Source organism: Syngnathus floridae, chromosome 13 (assembly GCF_059516105.1).
Source record: "Syngnathus floridae isolate MCC-2025c chromosome 13, RoL_Sflo_1.0, whole genome shotgun sequence".
Classification (NCBI taxonomy): domain Eukaryota; kingdom Metazoa; phylum Chordata; class Actinopteri; order Syngnathiformes; family Syngnathidae; genus Syngnathus; species Syngnathus floridae.
The window spans coordinates 4,767,075-4,787,515 of NC_142425.1; the positions used below are offsets into that span (position 1 = coordinate 4,767,075).

The 20,441-nt window shown below is 47.3% G+C and overlaps 2 protein-coding genes across 4 annotated transcripts; one reads left to right on the forward strand and one right to left on the reverse strand.

Moving 5' to 3' along the window:
• The first annotated feature begins 484 nt into the window (after window positions 1–484).
• LOC148388242 (cadherin-24-like) lies at window positions 485–15,220 on the forward strand. 3 transcript variants are annotated; one of them, XM_088393783.1, is made up of 15 exons: window positions 485–568; window positions 2,537–2,615; window positions 4,488–4,935; window positions 7,484–7,778; window positions 8,255–8,374; window positions 8,472–8,639; window positions 9,881–10,062; window positions 10,702–10,958; window positions 11,038–11,174; window positions 11,328–11,449; window positions 11,577–11,694; window positions 11,816–12,127; window positions 12,228–12,414; window positions 12,491–12,872; window positions 12,997–15,220. In XM_088393783.1, exons 3-15 carry the CDS (start codon window positions 4,585–4,587, stop codon window positions 13,672–13,674), a joined length of 3,309 nt encoding a protein of 1,102 aa, XP_088249909.1. In that variant the 5' UTR covers window positions 485–568; window positions 2,537–2,615; window positions 4,488–4,584; the 3' UTR covers window positions 13,675–15,220. The 3 variants fall into 3 exon arrangements, with proteins under 3 accessions (XP_088249909.1, XP_088249911.1, XP_088249910.1); XM_088393785.1 differs by lacking the exons at window positions 485–568; window positions 2,537–2,615; window positions 4,488–4,935 and adding an exon at window positions 5,930–6,332; XM_088393784.1 differs by lacking the exons at window positions 485–568; window positions 2,537–2,615; window positions 4,488–4,935 and adding an exon at window positions 6,693–6,752.
• On the reverse strand, window positions 15,092–18,737 carry cltrn (collectrin, amino acid transport regulator). The gene is made up of 6 exons (XM_088393793.1): window positions 18,375–18,737; window positions 17,633–17,691; window positions 17,416–17,501; window positions 16,332–16,448; window positions 15,832–16,026; window positions 15,092–15,434 (listed from the first exon to the last, which is right to left on the reverse strand). The coding sequence occupies exons 1-6, from the start codon at window positions 18,439–18,441 to the stop codon at window positions 15,284–15,286; spliced, it is 675 nt and encodes a 224-aa protein (XP_088249919.1). The 5' UTR covers window positions 18,442–18,737; the 3' UTR covers window positions 15,092–15,283.
• Window positions 18,738–20,441: the final 1,704 nt, after the last annotated feature.

The following is a 20,441-nucleotide window of genomic DNA, read 5'->3' on the forward strand; positions in this document are numbered from 1 at the left end:
GTAAAACTCACGTCACATCTTTACTCTGTACTTTCCAATCATTTTTTTCATGGTTGTGAACTGCTACAGATATCGTACTTGGCACATATGTGTTCTTTTATTTTGCATGATTGCACTGAATTGATGGATTTGTCATGGTGCTATTAGGAGGTGGTTAAAGTCCCCGAGTGGCTATACGCCACTGGGCAAAAGTGTATGCGTGTGTGTGTGTGTGCGTGTGTGCGTGTGTGTGTGTGCGTGTGTGCGCGCGCGCGCGCGCGTGTGTGGATGTACCTATATCTGAGTGTGTGCTTTAGATATAAGCGTGAACCCCCAAAAAAATACTTGGCAAAGTGTCCCTCCTCAAAAATAGCAAGCTTTTAGAGAGCCGCCTCCTCCACGCTGAAGACTAATGGAGGGAAAAGACAGACGAGTGAGGGAGGATGAGAGCGATGAAGAGAGAGAGAGAGTGGAGGAGAGCAAGGGAGCGCGAGAGGGAGGCTGGGTGAAGGGGACGGACCTCGCGTCAAGCTCACATCACCCTCAGCGTTCTCTTCCACGCGCACGATCGCTTTCAGCTGCACGCCGGGTATGCCAAGCCAAGCTTGACTTTCTTTCTTTCTTTCTTTCTTCATTTGCACCATGTTTCTTTTTCTTTCTTTTTTTTTTGCTCACACGTGCATGGAGGTGCCGCTCATCAACATCATCTTCATCTGTGTTGTCATCATCTACAGCCATTGGAGACAAATCATCATTGTTGTTGGCATCGCTCAGCCCGAGTGTGTGAATCACATCAAGGGGGTGGGGGGTAGTTGGGGGGGGGGGGGGGGGGGGCGTGCACATCAAGTAGGTCACTTTATTTTATGTTGTTCTTCTTATTATCATCCTGTCCGGACCTCATAACGAGACAAGGTCAGGCCGCGGGCTGTTTTAGTGCGTCTCTTCGCTAACTTGGGAAGCACTAACAAGCAGGGCCAGATGTGTGCATGTGTGCGCGTGCATGTGCGCGCGTTTAAGATACTGATGTTTCAACAATGTGCATTGTCAGTTCTTAGATCATGCAAGCAGGAAATTCAAAAAGTCACGTAGCAAAGTGGCAACAGAGAGACGCATCAGCATTCAGCAAATCCTTTATGAACCCTGCAGGCAATATAAGGAGAGAAAAAAACAATTATTCTTTTAAGTCTAATTTCTAACAATGCTTCATTTCTTTGTACACTCACACCTTTGTAATATTTTTCCCATTTTTAATATTACGCTATAAATAATGATGAGCCTTGACTTGCCCTTAACCTCAAAGCCCTGAAATGGCCCAAAATGGCCACAACAAACTAAGATGGCCGACTTCCTGTTGAATTTTCCGACATGTCCACCAAATTTCACATCGATCCGTAAAGCACCTGTCAGGGCCTAACTTTTTCTAACTTTTCAGAGGTTAGTCCCAGATTTTCACTCTTTGTGGCAATGCTTGGTTCCCAAACTCAGCAAATGTGAGAGTTCCCTGATTTCCCGTGTGTTTGTGTGTATGTGTGTCTGTGTGTGTGTGTGCGCGTGTGTGCGTGTGTGTGTGTCTGTGTGTGTGTGTGTGTGTGTGTGTGTGTGTGTGTGTGTGTGTGTGTGTGTGTGTGTGTGTGTGTGTGTGTGTGTGTGTGTGTGTGTGTGTGTGTGTGTGTGTGTGTGTGTGTGTGTGCATGAAGGATGGATGAGAGCTCTCTAAGCACTAAGGCGACGGGAGATGCTGAAATGGGACACAACGTGATTCCACTCTGGTCATTTCTGCCCGCCAAGCTTGTAGCCTCTCATGTACTTTAACCATTAACCCCCTCTCTATCCATCCATCCATTGCTCCATTCATCCCTTTCTATTACTGGGCGACTCCATCCACTACGATATGTAAAAGGCTCGGCACGCATCGCCCGGCAGCTTCTATTTTTATTAATAAAAATGGAAGTTGTTTCAGAGCAAAGTGCGACGGGAACAGCGATTTGCCATTTGGGGTGATGTCCCCACTCATCATTTCGACCAGGAAATCACACTTTCAGTTTCATCCTAACACACACACACTCGCTACAAGAATGAATAACACAAAGCCACCAAAGCTGTGCTAAAAAAGCACAATAGCCACAAAAGTGCTCCAGGAAATGTACTTTTTGTCCTTTTCTTTTTGGGAGGGATTTAAAAAGCGGCGTTGACATCGCTTAGCGTGAAGTGTACATCTGGATGATGATGAATGGTGTCAGAAACGTGCTAATCCACAAGGCAAGCGTCTCCCGGGAGGGAGGAAAGTGCATTGGCAATTGTCTGCTGTGGTTAAATTGGAAACTTAAGTGGGTGGTCTAGGAATGGATCCCGCAAAACCATGACAAGATTTTTGAAACCATATTAGGATGCTCTCTCTGTGACAAATAATTGTGAAGATGTATTTTAATGCAAGCGTGACCTTGTGACCAACTGACATGTGAGGAGCAAAATTGTCCCCTGGCAAGAAGTTTTCCTATCTCCGGTTGCACTTCAGTGAGATTCTATGAAAGTTTTTTGTTTGTTTTTTATTTTTCAGAGGTGCAACACAATCATCAAGGTGGGCTCCGGTGTGACGCAAGTGCTAACGAACGCAAGAGCAGATCGTGTTCTGCCAGGTGAGCCAAAACTCTGTGATCTCCATGACAACCGAGAACAACATCTTCTCGCCTTTCATGAGCATGGCGATGAAACGCAAGTTAGTCTGTCACGTCGCTTCAACTGCCGTGACAATGTCGAGTTGCTATTTTACGGCGTCATCAAAAAGCGGCTCTGGGCTCATTTACATGTAAATGGATCAAAGCGCATTTGTTTAGTCGCCGTCATTATTCGCGCCACGTTTTAGCCGCCGCATTGATCACGCACGTGGCGGAATTTGCGCATTTCAATCCCACACGCACACAAATTTGACCGGATCTGTTTGCACATCCATGTGTGTGTGTGTCTAATGCCTGAATGGCTGGCGTGGGTGCAAAGAGGAGATAACAGATGCCAGCAAATTTGGTTTTGGGTGCATCGCATTCAGGTGAGACGTCCAAACACGAAAAAGGAAGCAGTCACGTCATGTTTTTGAGGCGGATGAGATCAGCTCGTGTCATTGATGTCTAATGAGCGTCTTAAGGAAAGGCGGGAGGCGGCCATCTTTAGTGAGGTCATCACCCTTCAGCTATAGGCAGTGTTGGCGTGACAGCGCTTGTAACTGGAGGGCACGTTCCACTGCTCAATAAAATGACTTTTTCTGACCCCAAATAATATTGAAATTATTCCGAAAGCAGGGCGCCATGACAAATGATCCAATTGAACTTTACTTTTCTTACTCATTAATTCACTGTCGGACATTCTTCCAAAAAAAAAGAGTTCCGATTTTATCTTAACATTACATCAAGGTTAGTCACTTGAATAGATTAAAAAAAAAAAAAAAGTTGCAGAGGTGCACAGTAACTCATTAGGGGAGATTTTTCCACGTCCCCTGCCTACCTGCCCCCATTATCTTGTAGATAGGCCTACTTATGTCAAAAAAAGTAAAAGTACTAAATCAAAGAACAGTCGAAATGTGCTTCACTACAAAAGTGAAAAGCATAAAAGAAATTTCACCATCAATTATTTACAGCGCCCGTTTTGATAACTTGGCACAAGAAGCAAAAAACATCTCGGCGCACAAAATGGTTTGCCTTCTCCATTAACTGGCGTCGTGCTTTCACTGACAAGGAAAAAATAGGTGGAGAAAACATGACTGCAACTTTGATAAAAGAGAAATAATAAAACCGTTTTCATATATCAAAAATAGATCAAATAAAATGCATTTTTATTAATATCATGACTGATTAATCTTCTAAAAACAAAAATATAGTCATCTTGTTATGTGAACTTGCTGTCCATGATCAAAAGTCACTCGTGAATATTTTCCACTTCAAAGTCATATTGCAATTGTAAAAATCACCACGCAAGTCAATCACCCAAACGCACTTCTTGGTCTGGAATTTGAGTTTTCCTTTTGTGCGTCCGTTCGTGTGTGTATGTTTATGATTTTACAGCCAGCAGAGCAAATTTGATGAGTGTGTAAAATATCGTGTTCACTTGTTAACAAGAGAGCCTTTGGACGTGTCATCACACGCGAGCGAGCAACGTGCTAAATGGCTTCAATGTAGAAATGACAAACTCAGGTTTGAAACTTTCCTCACAGCCAAAAAGAGCCAGTCGCAGGTCCTCAAGGTTAATGAGCTCATTATTTCTTCTCTCCGGTGATTGTAACGGCAAAATTGCTAAAGTCAACCATGTAATGTCTTTTTTGTCCAACATGAATGGGAAGCCTTTGGAAAATGAAATGATGAGAGTAACCTTTCCCCCCATCTTGGTGGGAAGACAAAAAGTGTCTCCTATGCTTTGTGCTCGTTGGTGTTTCGGTCGAGAGGTACTCGTGTTCTTGCCGCCCGATGATTTTTTTTTTTTTCTCTGTACCGATAATCCCAAGCTTTTTTTCTGTTCAACAGAATTTTCACAACATGATCCAGCGGAACTTGAAGAAGATGGACGTCAACATTGAGCCACTAATCATCTCCCCGGCGTTCAACCACTGAGATCTCAGTGATGAGAGGAGCTGTCGTCCTTCTTCTTCTCTTCTTGTGCGTCAGCCGTGTCGCTTCGCAGCATCTGCCAGGACTTGGTCCATCTTTGCACTTAGCGGCTAAACCTAGCCTCGGACTAACGGGGACCGACCCGAGGACTCATGGAAAAGTTGAAGCGCTATATGAGGAGGGTTCCGCCGGGCTGAGGCTAATTTCCGAGGCGGGCCAGGAGAAGTCGTGGCAGTCAGAGTTGAACGGTGGAGGTGCGCAAAGATCCAGGCGGCCTCGTTCTCGGCGGAAGAGAAGCTGGCTGTGGAACCAGTTCTTCGTCATTGAGGAGTACCGAGGCCCGGAACCCGTGCTCATTGGACGGGTAAGTAGAACCAAAATGACTCTGCATCAATTTATCGGTAAAACAGCATCCTACATACAAAACACAAGAGGTCAGTGGGTGCCTTGAAACTGTCTTTCCAAAACGTCTTTTTGTGACTCCTTTCTGCTCGAATGCTGTACGACTTTCACAGTCTGAGGCCAGCTTCACTCAGCGACATGAAATTCGGCTCACGAGTCCCGAGAGGCCGAGCTCAAAAAGACATGCAGGGAAGTCTGACGGTTTCGTTTGAAGTGGACGTTTTAGGGTTGTTTTGGCCATTTCAAGGTGTCCTTCAAAGACAAACTCGGATGACTGTCGATAAAATAGCAAACTCGTAACCGCAAGGCCAGAGCTCGGCCAAACATTTCGAGAAGAGTATACATAAAGCTTGTTTCCCAGAACAATATGAAGTCAGCTAGGCATGTTTGTCATGATTAGAAAGTCGACCATTTTGGTTTGTGGCGGCCATTTTGCAAGGTTTCTTCAAAGATGTGGCTTGTTTTCGTCATTGCATAATGTCCCCACGATGATTGCTCCATTTGTACTTGAGGCTATAAAAAGATGTTTATATTTTTTTATTTTAAGCAAACTTCAAATGTGAAGCTTTTTCCTCCGGCTAACGTAGCATTGCGCTATTAGCCCAAACGAACACAAATTGGACTCTTCTGGCTCGTTGCACTGCCACAAAGCCAGCAATGCCCACCTGAAGCACGGCGCCCCCATTTTGCAGCTTTGCTGGAACAAGGCCGTCCGCGAGCGGGGAGTCAAAGCGGCACGCGCTGCCAGCCACTTTGGGGCCGCCGTCACATACTTTACAATGACAGCCTAGATTGCTTTCTTAGCCGTGCGGCGTACTGCTCATAAATGTTTAATATCCCGCTCTGCTTGTTATTGATACAGTCGGCGAGCGGCGCTAAAGCAATCAGGGGAACGCTACTTCCATATTTGCGCAATAAAGCCGGGGCGACGTTTTAAAATAAAGCCTCGTTTTCTTTTTCGGCTCAGCTTGTTCGGCTGAAAATCAGAGGTGCCAAAAGTAGGCTTGATTTTTAGATATCGAGGTCTTGCGGAGGCTGCCGATACCGGCCACTGATGCAAACGCGTTGACGGATCAAATCCAACTCGGATGTCGAGGCACCGCCGCATTTTGTGTTTTTACATTCCAGTGCTGTCTGCACCTTTGCAGCTGGGGGTGGAAAGAAGGTGGCGGGCGGCTGATTGCGGCAGCGTTGTTGCGCTTTGTTTGCCAGACGGGAAAAAGCCGTTTCTCCTTCCTTTTCACACCGACTGAAGCACAGCAGGACTGAGACAACAATTACACTCGGCCCAGGAGGGGGCGAGGGGATGGCACACGCGCGCACACACAACGTGCTGTTGGCTTTGAGGAGGAAGCGAAGGCAAGGAAGGGATGAATACACACACACACACACACACACACACACACACACACACACACACACACACAAATCGCTTATCGGGCAAACCGTGGGGTGTCGGGCGTGCTATTATGACTTTTTTTTAATCCGCAACGTTATCCGCCAGCACAGATGTACTTTGGGCTTATAGTCAACTCTGTCGCCCGCAGGCATGCGTTCTCATTTGCATGCTCACCGGCCACTTTATTAGGAACACCTGCACTGCGCATGTTTCAGAAGGTCGTCGTAATCACACGTGACGAGCTCATGCGTTGAGAGAAAATACGTACGGGCCGGCTTGTGAGTAAGACTGGCAAGATTACCATGAGCGCACTATGAGCGCGCGATGAGCCCGCGATGAGCGCGGGTGGCCCGAGGGCTGATGCGTGGCCAAGGTTCCTGGTCAGGAAGCTCAGCAGCTGACTAATCTCTTTGCGGCCTGGCCCTTTCCGCACGCTCACTCTCACGCACGCACACATGCACTCGTGTCTTGGTCTTGCACGCTTGCCATGCTGCACACTTTTTAGCTTGCCATGCATTCTTTTTTGTTTTTTAGTTTTAGTTTCTGACCAAAGTCTGTTGCTTATTGTTGTAATACTGTTTACAAAAAGATGTTTACATTTTGTTCTGCTCAAAAAATCCTGCTAGTTTAAAAATCAATCGTACAATTTCTGTCTCAACGCCCAGCTGGTGTTCACCACAATTATTTCTCAGCTGACCCCCTGACAGGTCACTTCACTCCACGTCCACTTTTTGTCTCACATATGACAAATGTACATGACAAATGTCCTCACATGTCGGAAAAAGTGAGCAGATGGTTGGAGGATTTGTTATCGGGTTCACATCGAGCATTACGGAGGCTCCGCATTGACGAGACCTCCTCTGGCTTGTGTGCTTGGGTCGAGTTAACGAGCGCGTTAGTGCCGCAAACACACACACAGAAACACCTGGTACCATTGGTTTCTCATTGACCAAGCGAGCACATCATACTAACATGAATCACGCTAGATCTGCGCTACGAGCTCCATAAAACATTTCATTGCTGTCTTCATCATGATCATCATGAAATCGTGCAAATGGACATTTTTTAAACATACTAAAAGCGGCCCGTTTGTATGCAATTTGCTCGCCAGCTGCACACGGACATGGACCGTGGGGACGGGCACACCAAATACACGCTGGAGGGCGAAGGTGTGGGCTCAGTGTTTGTCATCGACAGCAACACGGGCAACATCCACGTCACCAAGTCTCTAGACCGCGAGGAGAAGGACCAGTACCGCCTCACTGCCACCGCCACCGACCGCCAGACGGGCCGCGCCCTGGAGCCGTCCTCGCAGTTCATCATCCGAGTGCAGGACATCAACGACAACCCGCCCATCTTCCCCGGCGAGCCCTACATCGCCACCGTACCCGAGATGGCCAACATCGGTAAGGCAAAGATGGCCGCCGTTGAATCTGTCTGTCGTTGTCCTTTTTGCTGTCCTCACTGGACATTCCATTTACTGAAAGCTGCGGGAAGTAACTAAATTGAACTACTTACTCTATAACCACACTTGAACACCTTTCATTCGACCAAAGTCAGTCTTTAGGGGGCCTTAATCTCTAGACAAACATTTCAAACAATCCGACCAATCATCCGGCCAGCAGATTAGCATTGACGCCTGCGTCTGCATAATCCGTTTCCCCGCTGAGCAAAAAGCTCCAAACAAGCATTATGCCCCAAACAATCATTGGGCAGGTGCATGATACGCTCCGATGCTGCTATCATACTTTTGAGTGTCCTGATCGTGCGTGTGAGCGCGTGTGTGTTTTTCCCTCCATCGTCAACATATGGCCGGACATTCGAGCTTATGCTATATTAATCCTCTGGGCAAGTGTAAAGTGTTTATTTAATGCACCCGTAGGCACGTCCATCATCCAAGTGACGGCCACAGACGCTGACGACCCCACGTACGGAAACAGCGCCCAGCTGGTCTACGCAATCGCTGAAGGACTTGACTACTTCTCGGTGGACCCACAGACAGGTCAGCGCGGCACTTAGCAAAGTTTGCGCCCGAGTGATGTGTTCGTGCTGATTGGAGTCTGTCCTCCGCCCCTCCTCCCCCCACGTTTTCCACTCAGGTATCCTGAGGACCGCCGTGCCCAACATGGACCGAGAGACCCAGGAAGAGTACGTGGTGGTACTCCAGGCCAGAGACATGGGGGGCCATCTAGGGGGCCTGTCGGGGACCACGACGGTCACCGTGAGGCTGAGCGACGTCAACGACAACCCACCTCACTTCAGACGCAGTAAGCGCAATTAGCTTGATGATACTCTTTCTGCTGAGACATGACGCTGACTTTTTTGAGAGGTAATGACTGCTAAGAACACAAATGTTAGTGGAGGATAAAAAATATACGCAGTGAGTACTGTTACAGGATATTGCATGTTTACATGTGTTTTTGTTTGTGAATCTTAAACCGGTACATCAATGCTAGTTTCTTTAGCTCGTCAATGATGTTTTCAATTGCGTGTTAGCATTAAGCTAGCGGACTTGAAGGTAAAGTTATGTGCTTTGGTTGAATACCTAAGGTGTGATTCTCTTAGCTTCTCTGTTCAGGTTAATTTCATGGTTCCTCGCGTCATTCCGCTAACCTGTGGCAAAATGACACTTGTCCTTTCAAACGCTGCTATTTGCCTTTTGTCTTTTGCCTCCTCGGCCTCCGACGGGTCGCGTCTCAAGAGCAAAATTGCACGTCCATCTCCTTCCCTGTACTGTGCTATTAATATTTCATGTTAAAGTTCAGTGCTTTGCGCTTGAATAGGCAGCCAAATCAGTGCCGAGGCACTCGAGCCACTGAGACGTACGGTGCGGAGAAACGCGCCGTATATCATCTCTCTGCTCGTGCCGGTGCGGCCATTCGTCATCGCATTTAAAGCCACTGCCAGCCAGCTCGTCCCTGCGATATATTCTGGCGGCGTACCTTGCTTTATAGAAGCTGTTTAATATTAACGTGGCGCCAGTGTGTTATTTATTCACTTTTAATCTGACTGCTATGACCCTCCCCGCCCCGTCCTTTACCGGCCACAAAGCCAAGCCCGCCCGGGGTCATTAATTTCTCTTAGAGCGATAATTAAAGCAAATGTTCTCGTTTGGGATGTTGCTTGAATGGGAAGGGGACTTTTTTTTATGGGTGTTGTTTTTCTTTTTAAACGTCCATTATAATACACCGCGGCCTATTTGAGTCATTAACCAGCACCAAGGACGATGAAACCGGAGCAAATGTGTGAGACTTTGCAAGCCGATCAGGGGCTGAACCGGCACAAGGCCGCAACTTGCCATTAAAACTGAGAAAAACGATCGTTCTCCATGATACTTTTAGTTCCCCCGTCGACTCTGACGTGGCACACAGGGTTAAGCATGATTTATCACTAATGATGTCAGTAATGATTGTCATCTCGTCTTTGTGCTCACCAGGAGTTTCATCATTATTAACGCCTCATTGCATTCATCTGTTTTATTTATTTTTTTATTTCTCCCCTCTCACAGGTGCGTGGTCGTTCTCCGTGTCAGAACTGGCGGCGCCAGGCGTGGAGGTGGGCCGTCTCACCGCCACGGACGCCGACGTGGGCGACAATGCGCTACTGGAGTTCACCATCATGGACGCAGAAGAGGCGCAGACGTTCAACATCAGCGGCAGGGAGCGAGAAGCCATCATTGTACTGAACAAAGTGAGCACGAGCCGGCTGAAGATTTTGCACACGCTCACTTGTTCTGCTCATCTCACAAATGTGCTTTTCTTCCTTAATTGACAAAAAGCATCGTTACAACGGGGAAATAATCCAGCAAGCACACATTTCCCAACATAATGTTTTATGTATAGCCGTTAAAACCGTCTGCGTCATGCCGTCTGTGATCCGCGAGGATGGTAATGTATTAAAATGAGCAGGTAAATGTGTCTTTGTGCTCAGGGAGGGTCTTAACGACATTCGCAGATAATGACCGTACAGCCAATGTTAAATTAAGTGTGCAAATTGCGTCCCTAATGAGAATTAATCCACCTCATTAGAGCCATCCGGTGAGATAAAACTATCTGGTAAACATTTTTTTTACCACGATATTGAGGAGCAACAGTCTTCCTGTGACAAACCTTTATTTGACCTTTGTTTTACTTTCCAAGCAAATGTAAGTACATTGCTAGATTCCTGACTAGGCTTCATGTTGCTAACACAACGTTAGCATTTTGACCAGCAAGATGAGTCGTTACTTAGAACTCAACTATTCAAACTATCCGGTTCCACCATCTCCACTGTTTGTTATTGGAACGAAATGGAAAAACTGACGGGATTGTTTTCTTCTTTCCTTACCAGCTGCTGGACTACGAGACTCGCAACTCATACTCATTCACCGTGGAGGTGGCCAATCCCCTGGTGGACCCTCGTTACCTGAAGGTCGGCCCCTTCAAGGACCAGGCCATGGTGCGGGTCATGGTCCTTAACGCGGACGAGCCACCGCGCTTCTCCCAGGCCCGTTACCATCTGGACGTGTCAGAGAACTGCCCGCCCGTCTGCTCGGTGGGCCGCGTGCACGCCGTGGATCCTGACACGGGACAGAGCGGCAACATCAGGTGTGGGTCACACACCTCACTTCCCTCGCTCACTTTGCTCGCTCGCTCGCTCACTCTTTTGCTGTTTTGCACTCGGCAGGTACTCCATCGATCCTCAGTCGGATCCGGAGGCTCTGTTCCGCATCGCCTCCGACACGGGATTCATCAGCACGGTGATGGAGCTGGACCGCGAGCGGGAGCAGTGGCACAACATCACTGTCATTGCCACGCAGAGGGGTGCGTTTGCCGGGCCCGTCGGGTCCGCCGCCAGAGCCCGGCGCCCCGCCGCTCGTATATCAGCCAAAGCACCGTCTGCAAAGTGCGCGGTGGAACTAATAGAACTTCAGGGATGGCTTGATGAACATTTATAGCTTTTCCATTTGTGTTTAGACAACCCCAATCTTGTGTCAAGGGTGGTGGTTGCCATAGAAACGCTGGACCAGAATGACAATGCGCCTGAACTGGACAGACAATACACCACATCCGTTTGTGACTCCACCACCCCGGGACAGGTCAGTTGCGTGTTTGCTTCCCGATTGATGGCATCTGTTGAAAGTACATTTGTTCCACATCCGTGAAATCCATCTTGAGGTCCGCCTAGCCATTGTCTGCGAGTCACATGATGCGTTTGACCCACAGGTTGTTCAAGTTCTACGCGCTGTCGACCGAGACCCGGGAGGGCAGGATGCGCCGGTCCACTTCAGCATCCCGCCCGAGTCTAGCTCTGCCCTCAACCTCTCCATCAGGGACAGCGGCGGTAAGACTCGAGCATCATGTGGAGACATATTTTGACTCATCCTCATAGGACAGGAAGTAAAAGATGGTAAAGCATGTTGCAGTGCGGTGACTCACGATGCCATGTTTGTTGTTGTCCCTAGGCGTGACGGCCAGCCTTGTGCTGCAGTCGTCCTTGGAGCCGGCACCCGGCTACTCGTCGTCCTTAGTCAGCCTCTATGTGCCGGTGGTGCTGCGAGACGGCGCCTCGGGCCTGGCCAACACGGCCACGGTCACCGTGACTGTCTGCCCGTGCCTGCGGGGTGGCATGCGCACCGAGGAGCGCAGCCCCCGAACGCGGGGCCGGCGCTGGGAGCGGCGCGCCGTATGCCGCCCAGCTCCGTCTGCCTCGCCCTCGGCCGTCTTCACGCTGGTTATACTGATGGCGGCGCTGGCCTGCGTCACCACTCTGCTGGGTAGGTCGGTGGGTCTCAAATTGAATGGGCTCCGCAAAATCGTTTACGCCAAGACGCCGTTAATTCTGATGTGGGCGCCCGTCTTATTTTTGCCCCCCAGTGGTTTGCGCACTGTCCCTGTCACTAAGGCGTCAGAAACGAGACGCCCTCTCATCCTCGGAGGACGACGACATCCGGGAGAACATCATCTCCTATGACGACGAGGGCGGGGGCGAGGCGGACACGGCCGCCTTCGACATGGCGGCGCTGCAGAGCATGCACAGGATCCAAAACGTGCATCGAAACATGTGAGGTTGACGTCTGGGGAGGGGGGAGGTCGACAGAAACAAAGTATTTGTACTTTCTTACTTCCTGCGTCTGCAGATGGTACACACAGCAGAGCGCGCCACCCCCTCGCTCCAGGACGTTCAGCGTGACCCGTAACGCCTACCCAGGACCGGAGCCCGAACGGCGGCCCGGCTCGGCGCCCCTCTACGGGCGGCTCTGCTACGGGATGCACACGCTGCCGTCGCTCCGGGACTACTACTACCAGGCCGGGCCACTGCAGGCAGGCGTGCAACTTCCTCTACCGGGACGGCGCCTCGCGGCCGCCGCTCCTGTCATCCGGAACCAGCCGGTGCAGCAGTGTCCTCCCGAAAACGGACGAGCAAGTGTGCTAGCGGCGCAAACGCTGAGCAGGCTGACGGGCAGGACTGAAGATGGAACAAAGATTCACGATGACACTCAGAAGCGGGACCACGTTAAGGTAAGGTAGGAGCTCATTTTCAAGTGTGTAGATACCAGCTATCGGTATTGTGCCGATTGGCCCACCTCTGAATTTACCAACCCTATGACTGAGGTAGGGTCCTTGTTGTCTTGTCTTTGGGCAGACAAGCCCAGCAGAGGTCCAGTCAGCGCCAATCAGCGGTCCAGCCAGTCTGAGCTGCTCTGACCCTACCGGTTCCTCCTGCCAGAGTCCCAGCAGCTCGTCAGCCAACCAGACTCTGATCAGCACCGGCGCCACCAGCTGCACCGTGGAGGACACCGACACCGACTGGTCACTACCGTCCATTTCCGAGCGGAGTTACCCCGACGCCAAGGTTCCCGTTTACCCCATGACGGACACGTACAGCATCGTGGGCTCGCTGAACGGAACCGCAGTGGCGACGAGTCTACCCGGGACAATACCCGACAACCGTCAACCCTTACGAATGGAGGACCTGCTGAACTTCCGTCTCAACCGGGTGATGTCCGACCCGTCGCAGCCGCCGTATGACTCGCTGCAGACTTACGAGTTTGAGGGCCGCGACTCTCGGGCCGAGTCGCTGAGCTCACTGGGAAGCGAGGACGGGAAGGATCAAGACCGAGGTGAGAACGGGAAGGACCGGGACCCGGCGGCAGGAGGCATGGAGGAACTCAACGTCAAATTCCAGCGGCTGGTAGCGCTCATCAGGGAGAGGAAGAGTGGCAAGGAGCAGGAGGCGGCTGAGGATCCCAGCCAAGTCCAAGCTGCTCCTTCTCAAACCGGCCAAGTCCAAGAGAAGCCAGTACTGAGGTGGGACTTTTAAGGGGCACATTTGAATTTCCGGACGAGTCCCACAGGGAGGAGGAGGACCCAGGCACCGCGAGGGAGACAACAGGCCTGACTTACAAATAGAAAACACTCCTTCTTGAAGTCTGGGCTGCTCAGCCAACCCCGAAGAAGAGGGATGGAGAGATTCTGGATTTTTCCAGGATTTCCTGGAAGCAGTGCACAGTGTATCACTAACACCCCCCTCCCCCTTTCCCCCGCCACCACTGTCATTTCACGCCTGCCATGATAGCAAATGCACAGTAAATCTTTCACTTGACACTGTGGTTATTTAATAATGCACTTGGGCTTTCAACACAAAACTTATGAAAGATTCACATTGATTGAAATATTCATTTCCACCACAGTTTGAAATGTGCATTGTCGGAAAATAGGCCCTCATCCAATATTCAGCGGGATATGATTGTGAATATGCATTTGACTGATCTGATTGGATGGAGGCCGGTTGTCTTTTGTCAACCGTTCAGTAAAGCGAAATCCCTGTGTAGATGAAGAACAACGCTAGTGTGGCTCATTTTGGCTCGCAAGTCGGTTGCGGCGGGGGTGGGGGGGTGGCATGAGGGATGATTGTTTGGATCGTAAAACCTGCAACATGTCATATGAAGCAATTGAAAACAAAAAGTGCCCAGCCTGAGTGAATGCCTGGACAGTAGGTGAAAGGAGCTCATGCACATCCTTGGACCAAACGTCTGTGCTGCGTTAATGAGTTCCCCCAAGAGCAAAAACACTTTAAGATATGTGACTCATTTCTGCAGCTGTTTGGAATGAAACCCATTCATTTTTCCTCCGGCTTTCGGGGCAACTGTTAGGATAAAAGCGTACGTTGTAACAGCTTCAAATGTAATTATTCTTCCCCTCCGCAAAGGCTCTGGTGCGTCTCTTAATCAAGTAGCACTCATGCCGATGTGATGCATTCACAGCAAATTAGAGAGCCGGGTTCTCGGTATGAGGCGGCAGGCCACCAGGTAATTAATTACATGTGGCAGCCATTTTAGGCAAAGGCTGGAAACCGAGTTTATTTTTCATTGAAGTTATTCTAAAACCAAATTGTTTGTAAAACCGGGTCGTTCATCAACTGAGGTTCCACTCTAGTGGGTGGGTCACTGATCTTCAGGTAGAAATAGAGTTAGCTGCATACTGTCGCTAGCTAGCTAGCTCATTTCTGCCCTTTATCTGCAACTAGAGCTGCAGCTGAGCTTCAGTATTTTAATCCCAGTTGAGACGGGGCGCCTCCTCCTCTGTCACTTCCCAGTCTGGCACGCCACCGAGATGAAAGATGAACAGTTTGGGGGGGTTCCTCAGCCTCCTCGTTTTATTTTGACACAACACTCAAGGCTTTTGAATCATTTAGAATGTCTCCAACTTTGTGTCATGACAAAATGCAGCTTCACAAACACGGCGCACAATTTTGTACTTCACATTTGGATTTATTTTAGAACTTGTACCCACAAATGTATCTAAAAGCATACAGATTCAAGAAAACATTCGCAATGATTAAAAAATAAACAGTTGATCAACTTGAAGACGTATGTGCGGTGTATTGTAGATATTCTTTTCCTCAAATTGAAGTGTTTGGAATTTTGAAATTACATTTGTGTGACTCGCTCATCGTCGGAGAAGGCGACGTTGGAAATTCCGGCTGGGCCCTGTCGGACGCTGCCGTTCTTCAGCGATTTGGGCGTCTCCACGTTGGCGTCCTCGTCCTCTGTGACGTCCTCCACGTTCCCCTTCTTCTTTCTGAGAATCAAAATGAAGAAAAAGTTGACGTTACTTTAAATTTTAAGTATATTCTGTTATTTTTAGTATATTTTACATTTAGAGCAAATTTTATATGAATTCTTTCTGCTTGTGTTCCACAATCAGGTCTTGTCTGGTACTTGGGTTTTTGTCTCCACTTGTTCTCATCGGCCTTGTTCCTCGTGTCCACCAATCACCTCACTTCAGCCGTTCGTGTCATGTCCAGGTGTGCCTCATTGTCTCTATTTGTTTGCATCGAGTTCAGTTTTTGTTGTCGCAAGCCTCGTTTCTCTTGTTTATGACTCCTCAGTTGGTGAGAGAGTGTTGAGTTTTAGAACTTGATTGAATTTGGGATTTCGATTTTTCCATGTGCCTTCTTTGGCATGCTTCAACCCACCGTCTCTTCTGCATCGCCGAGGAGATGACGAGAATGACAAATCCCGCGCCAACGGCGCCCATGACCACCCCAAAGGCGATGAGCCACGGCGGTGTGGCGGGCTGGTAGGGAGCCGCTAGAGTGGGCGCAATGCCCACAAACTCCAGAGTACGGTCGCTCAACAGGAAGGCGTTGTTGATGCGGTTCCGAGACGTCCTGACAGGTACATGTGCACAAAATCATTTACACAGCACTTAAAAACATTATGATGCTTAACTGGATCTCAGCTGGGTGCAACACCTGTTAAAACCAATAGAGGGCGTCTGTTTTATAAACAACCTTTTTTTACAAACAGTACATCTGCATTTTTCATATTGTAGGGTAAATGCAATATGCTTTTAATAAGAGCTCAAATAAAAAAAATGCAATTTGATTCAGAACAAGGACTGTTAAAAAGCCACATGGAACAGATGCTCCTAAAGTTCCAAAAGGGCCCCAAGCAGGTAGTAAGTGGACATCACCTGATTGCCAGCTCCACCTCGCCTCCATCCACCAAACGGGTTGTGTCATTTGGCCACGTGACCACGAACCAGAAAGACACTCGCGGCGTCTCGTCACAAACAATGATGTTGGCCACTCTGGGGAGATGTTCCATAAACAAATAAAACACCACTCAATGGCTTTTATGAAGCTGTAATCCACATGCTGTTGTTTGCATGTACTAACCCTCACATGTTCGACTGCTATAAAAATACCCAGAACGTTATCGTTTCACAGTAATTTCATGACAATGCTCGTAAAAACGTGGCAATTTTGAAACTGTTGAACTGCGCACAAAACGGCCATCTTTTAAATCATCTTGCTCCATTGAAATGAATAGAAATGCCCTTAATTCGTTCCAGCCATCCAAACAAAATCAACAAAAATGTTTCTATTTTTTTTTCTTAAGAAAGATGGCACTGTATTAAAAAAATATAGAGGAATTACATCCATCCATCCATTTTCTGTACCGCTTAGTCCCCATGGGGGTCGCGGGTGTGCTGGAGCCGATCCCAGCCGTCATCGGGCAGTAGGCGGGGGACACCCTGAACCGGTTGCCAGCCAATCACAGGGCACACAGAGACAAACAACCATTCGCACTCGGACTTAGGGACAATTTGGAGTGCTCAATCGGACTACCAAGCATGTTTTTGGGATGTGGGAGGAAACCGGAGTGCCCGGAGAAAACCCACGCGGGCCCGGGGTGAACATGCAAACTCCACACAGGGAGGGCCGGAGGTGAAATCGAACCCGCACCCTCCTAACTGTGAGGCGGACGTGCTACCTAGTGCGCCACCGGTCAAACGCTTTGCTTAATTTCAATGGACATTGTGTGTGTGTGTGTGTGTGTGTGTGTGTGTGTGTGTGCGTGCGTGCGTAAGTGCGTGCGTGCGTGCGTGCGTCTCTCTCTCTCTCTCTCTCTCTCTCTCTCTCTCTCTCTCTCTCTCTCTCTATCTCTCTCTCTCTCTCTCGACCACATGGGGGCAGTATAATTTGAACATGCATATATTCAGGGCATCATTGTATTTAAGGGTTATAAACAATTAAACCGTTTTTTTTTCTTACTGAAAGTCCTGGCCGTTAAAATGATTCCTCATGGTGTAAGCCAGGGTGGCCCGAAAGAGGAACATTTCGTTTTGGTCCCAGACATACTGCGACAAACAACAACAGGAGCACATCAAAGACTTTAGAGCGGTCTGCAGATGGGCCTGGTTGCTATGGCAACAGGCACCTTTAGCCTCCATTAGCATGGTTAACGATGATGGAAACTTATAGTACTCACCGTATTGTCTCCCAAAGCTGTTTGAAGGCTAAGCCGAACCTTGTAACCATTTGAAACATCTGTAAGCATTCAAGAGAAAATTATTTTCCATGTGATTTTGGAAGTTGTCAGCTCAGGTAACCGCTTACGGCGCTGCAACGAGCCACACCTTTTATCCCGTTATTTGTTTGAAATTTGTTGATTTTCTTGATGTAAAATTCCTTACCATTTAGCCCTTGATAATTATCAACACTCATTTCTGAATCTGTTAGCATCACGGATAATGATGATTACAAGGGAGAGCCAACATTCGTTTGAATTTCGTACTGTAAAAGTCTGCTATTTGGAAAGTGATACGTGTTTGGGCTGAGATAGATTATGGCACACATATTTTAGTTCAATTCAGAATTCTTTTAATCACAGGGGTCAAACTTGAGGCCCGGGGTCCAAACCTGGCCGCCCCGCGGAAGCAAATTATGTGCATCGACTAAAATAACAAATTGTCTTCGCTTTCGTCAGGATATTCAAGCATTCAAGCGTTCTTTAATTTTTTAAATAAATGAAATATTTGAACCAATAGTTTTTTCAGGGTTTTTCTTTTTTTTTTTACTTCTGATTGCAAAACCAATTATTCATCAATTTGTTTTGTTTATGTAATTTGAGGCAATCACACATTTGGGTTCAGACTCAGTGTGGCCTGTGACAGTTTAACAGCCCTCCTTGTATGCTAAGATACAGTTGATAAGGACTTTTTCCCCCCTACCTGGTTTGCAGAGTTGCTGAGCCGATGAAAGCGCCAGAGACAGCAGAAAAATGACCTTTCCCGACATTCTCCCAAGTGAATGTGTGGTCACCCGCAGTCTAGTTTAATAGTTAAGCCAGGACACACCTGAATTAACCTGCCCGGCTGGCCACAGGACTCGCCTCCCGTCTGGGGAAACTGTAAAATGGTGAAAAAAGTGTTTGTTCAGGCTTTCGTGTGGGAGAAGCGACCTCCCCGGCAAAAAAACACCAGCGTTTGACTCTGTTTACTCAGCGTGGAACAATGTGTGAGCCTCTCAGTACCGCACTCAATGTTCTGACCTGCCGCTTGTAAGTCGACATCACAAGAATGCGCTTTTGGGTTGTCCAACTGCTTATGCTCTGCTGTAACATCCTCGTAAACAATCTTTGAGCAAAGGTGAATGACTATTGTCATACGAATCCACAACAGGTGCCAAGACAGATGTGCGTTCGCAGTTAATCATCCATTTTGAGGCTGGTTAATTGTTGAACGATCAGTGAGCGAAGGACGTCTGAAAACGCTTTTCAATCAACACTGGCACCCTCGTGCTAGTGGGACTGTCCAAATCCGCTGTGACATCATTAAAGATTTTCCAGAGGGATTTTTCCTATCATGTGGTGAAAGTCGATTCAAAGTCGATTAATTGTCATTGATATTTTTTCAGCACAGTATAGCATTCCCAAAGTTTTTGGACACCATCGAAACAAGAAAAGTGCTTCCGCCTCAGTACACACAACTTTTTATCTTCTCATTACTTGTTTTTAACTCAGTAAAGTTGTGCAAGCAGACGACAATAAAATCAGATTTACAAGTCAAGCTGATACACAGTTAAACTTTGTGGTCCCTCATGACCAGGAACAATAAACATATAAATGACGAGTGCTGGCCTGTGCTTTTCCATTCAATTGTACTAAACTATGTGACATCATAAGTGAATTATTGTCTAAAGTGGGGATGCAGTTGTTTTTCTGGACACATGATGGCAGTGCTCTTTGAGAGAAGAATCAAGACAAACTAAGCCTACGTAAAGTGTATTTGACCAAACATTATATAAATAAAGACAAATACCACTGAATTTCAAAATATTTATTTAAATTTTTAGTACCAAAGGTATTATGAAAAAATGCAATTTGAGTACACCAATTTATGACTTCCAGAGGAGAATTGTTAACAGTTCCAAGTTATACAAATCTTCTGGTGTGAAATATATAACACAAGTCAAAGTCTGCTTTATTGTCAATTTCTTCACATGTCAAGACGCACAAAGAGATCGAAATTGCGTTTCCTACTATCCCACGGTGACAAGACATATTACACATTACATATATATATATATATATATATATATATATATATATATATATATATATATATATATATATATATATATATATATATATCTCGCCCATTTGAGATGGGCCGTTGTGGTTGACATAGCCATAGCCACATAGCCATCCCAAATGATGGTAACATTAGGAAAAAGGAACATGAGAAACTTGAGAAATATCAAGGGCTCAGAGAAGAGCTGGAGAAGACCTGGAGAGTTAAGACTTCAGTGGTACCTGTGGTCATTGGAGCACTAGGGGCAGTAACCCCCAAACTGGAGGAGTGGCTGAAACAGATCCCAGGAAAAACATCTGACATCTCAGTCCAGAAAAGTGCAGTACTAGGAACAGCAAAGATACTGCGTAGAACCCTCAAGCTCCCAGGCCTCTGGTAGAGGACCCGAGCTTGAAGGGAAAAAGAGACCACCCACGGGGGGTGAGGAAAAGTTTATATATATATATATATATATATATATATATATATATATATATATATATATATATATATATATATATATATATATATATATATATATGTATGTATGTATGTATGTATGTATGTATATATATATATATACATATGTGTATATATATTGTATATATATTGGTCCACGGACAAACAAAACATTCAAGTAAACAATACAAAAAGTAAAAACAAGTCAATGAGAATTTTTTATGTGTTTGATCTTAATATCTTTGTGGGATAGGCTACATATGATAA

Bases quoted from the DNA above. Each gene is read 5' to 3' on its own strand.
- LOC148388242 (XM_088393783.1), top strand. From the start codon at position 4,585: ATGAGAGGAGCTGTCGTCCTTCTTCTTCTCTTCTTGTGCGTCAGCCGT. The intron at 7,779-8,254 runs GTAAGGCAAAGA...ATGCACCCGTAG, and splicing joins ACCCGAGATGGCCAACATCG to GCACGTCCATCATCCAAGTG. The intron at 8,375-8,471 runs GTCAGCGCGGCA...TTTTCCACTCAG, and splicing joins CTCGGTGGACCCACAGACAG to GTATCCTGAGGACCGCCGTG.
- cltrn (XM_088393793.1), bottom strand. From the start codon at position 18,441: ATGTCGGGAAAGGTCATTTTTCTGCTGTCTCTGGCGCTTTCATCGGCT. The intron at 17,502-17,632 runs GTGAGTACTATA...TGTTTGTCGCAG, and splicing joins CAGCTTTGGGAGACAATACG to TATGTCTGGGACCAAAACGA. The intron at 15,435-15,831 runs GTGGGTTGAAGC...TTTGATTCTCAG, and splicing joins TCGGCGATGCAGAAGAGACG to AAAGAAGAAGGGGAACGTGG.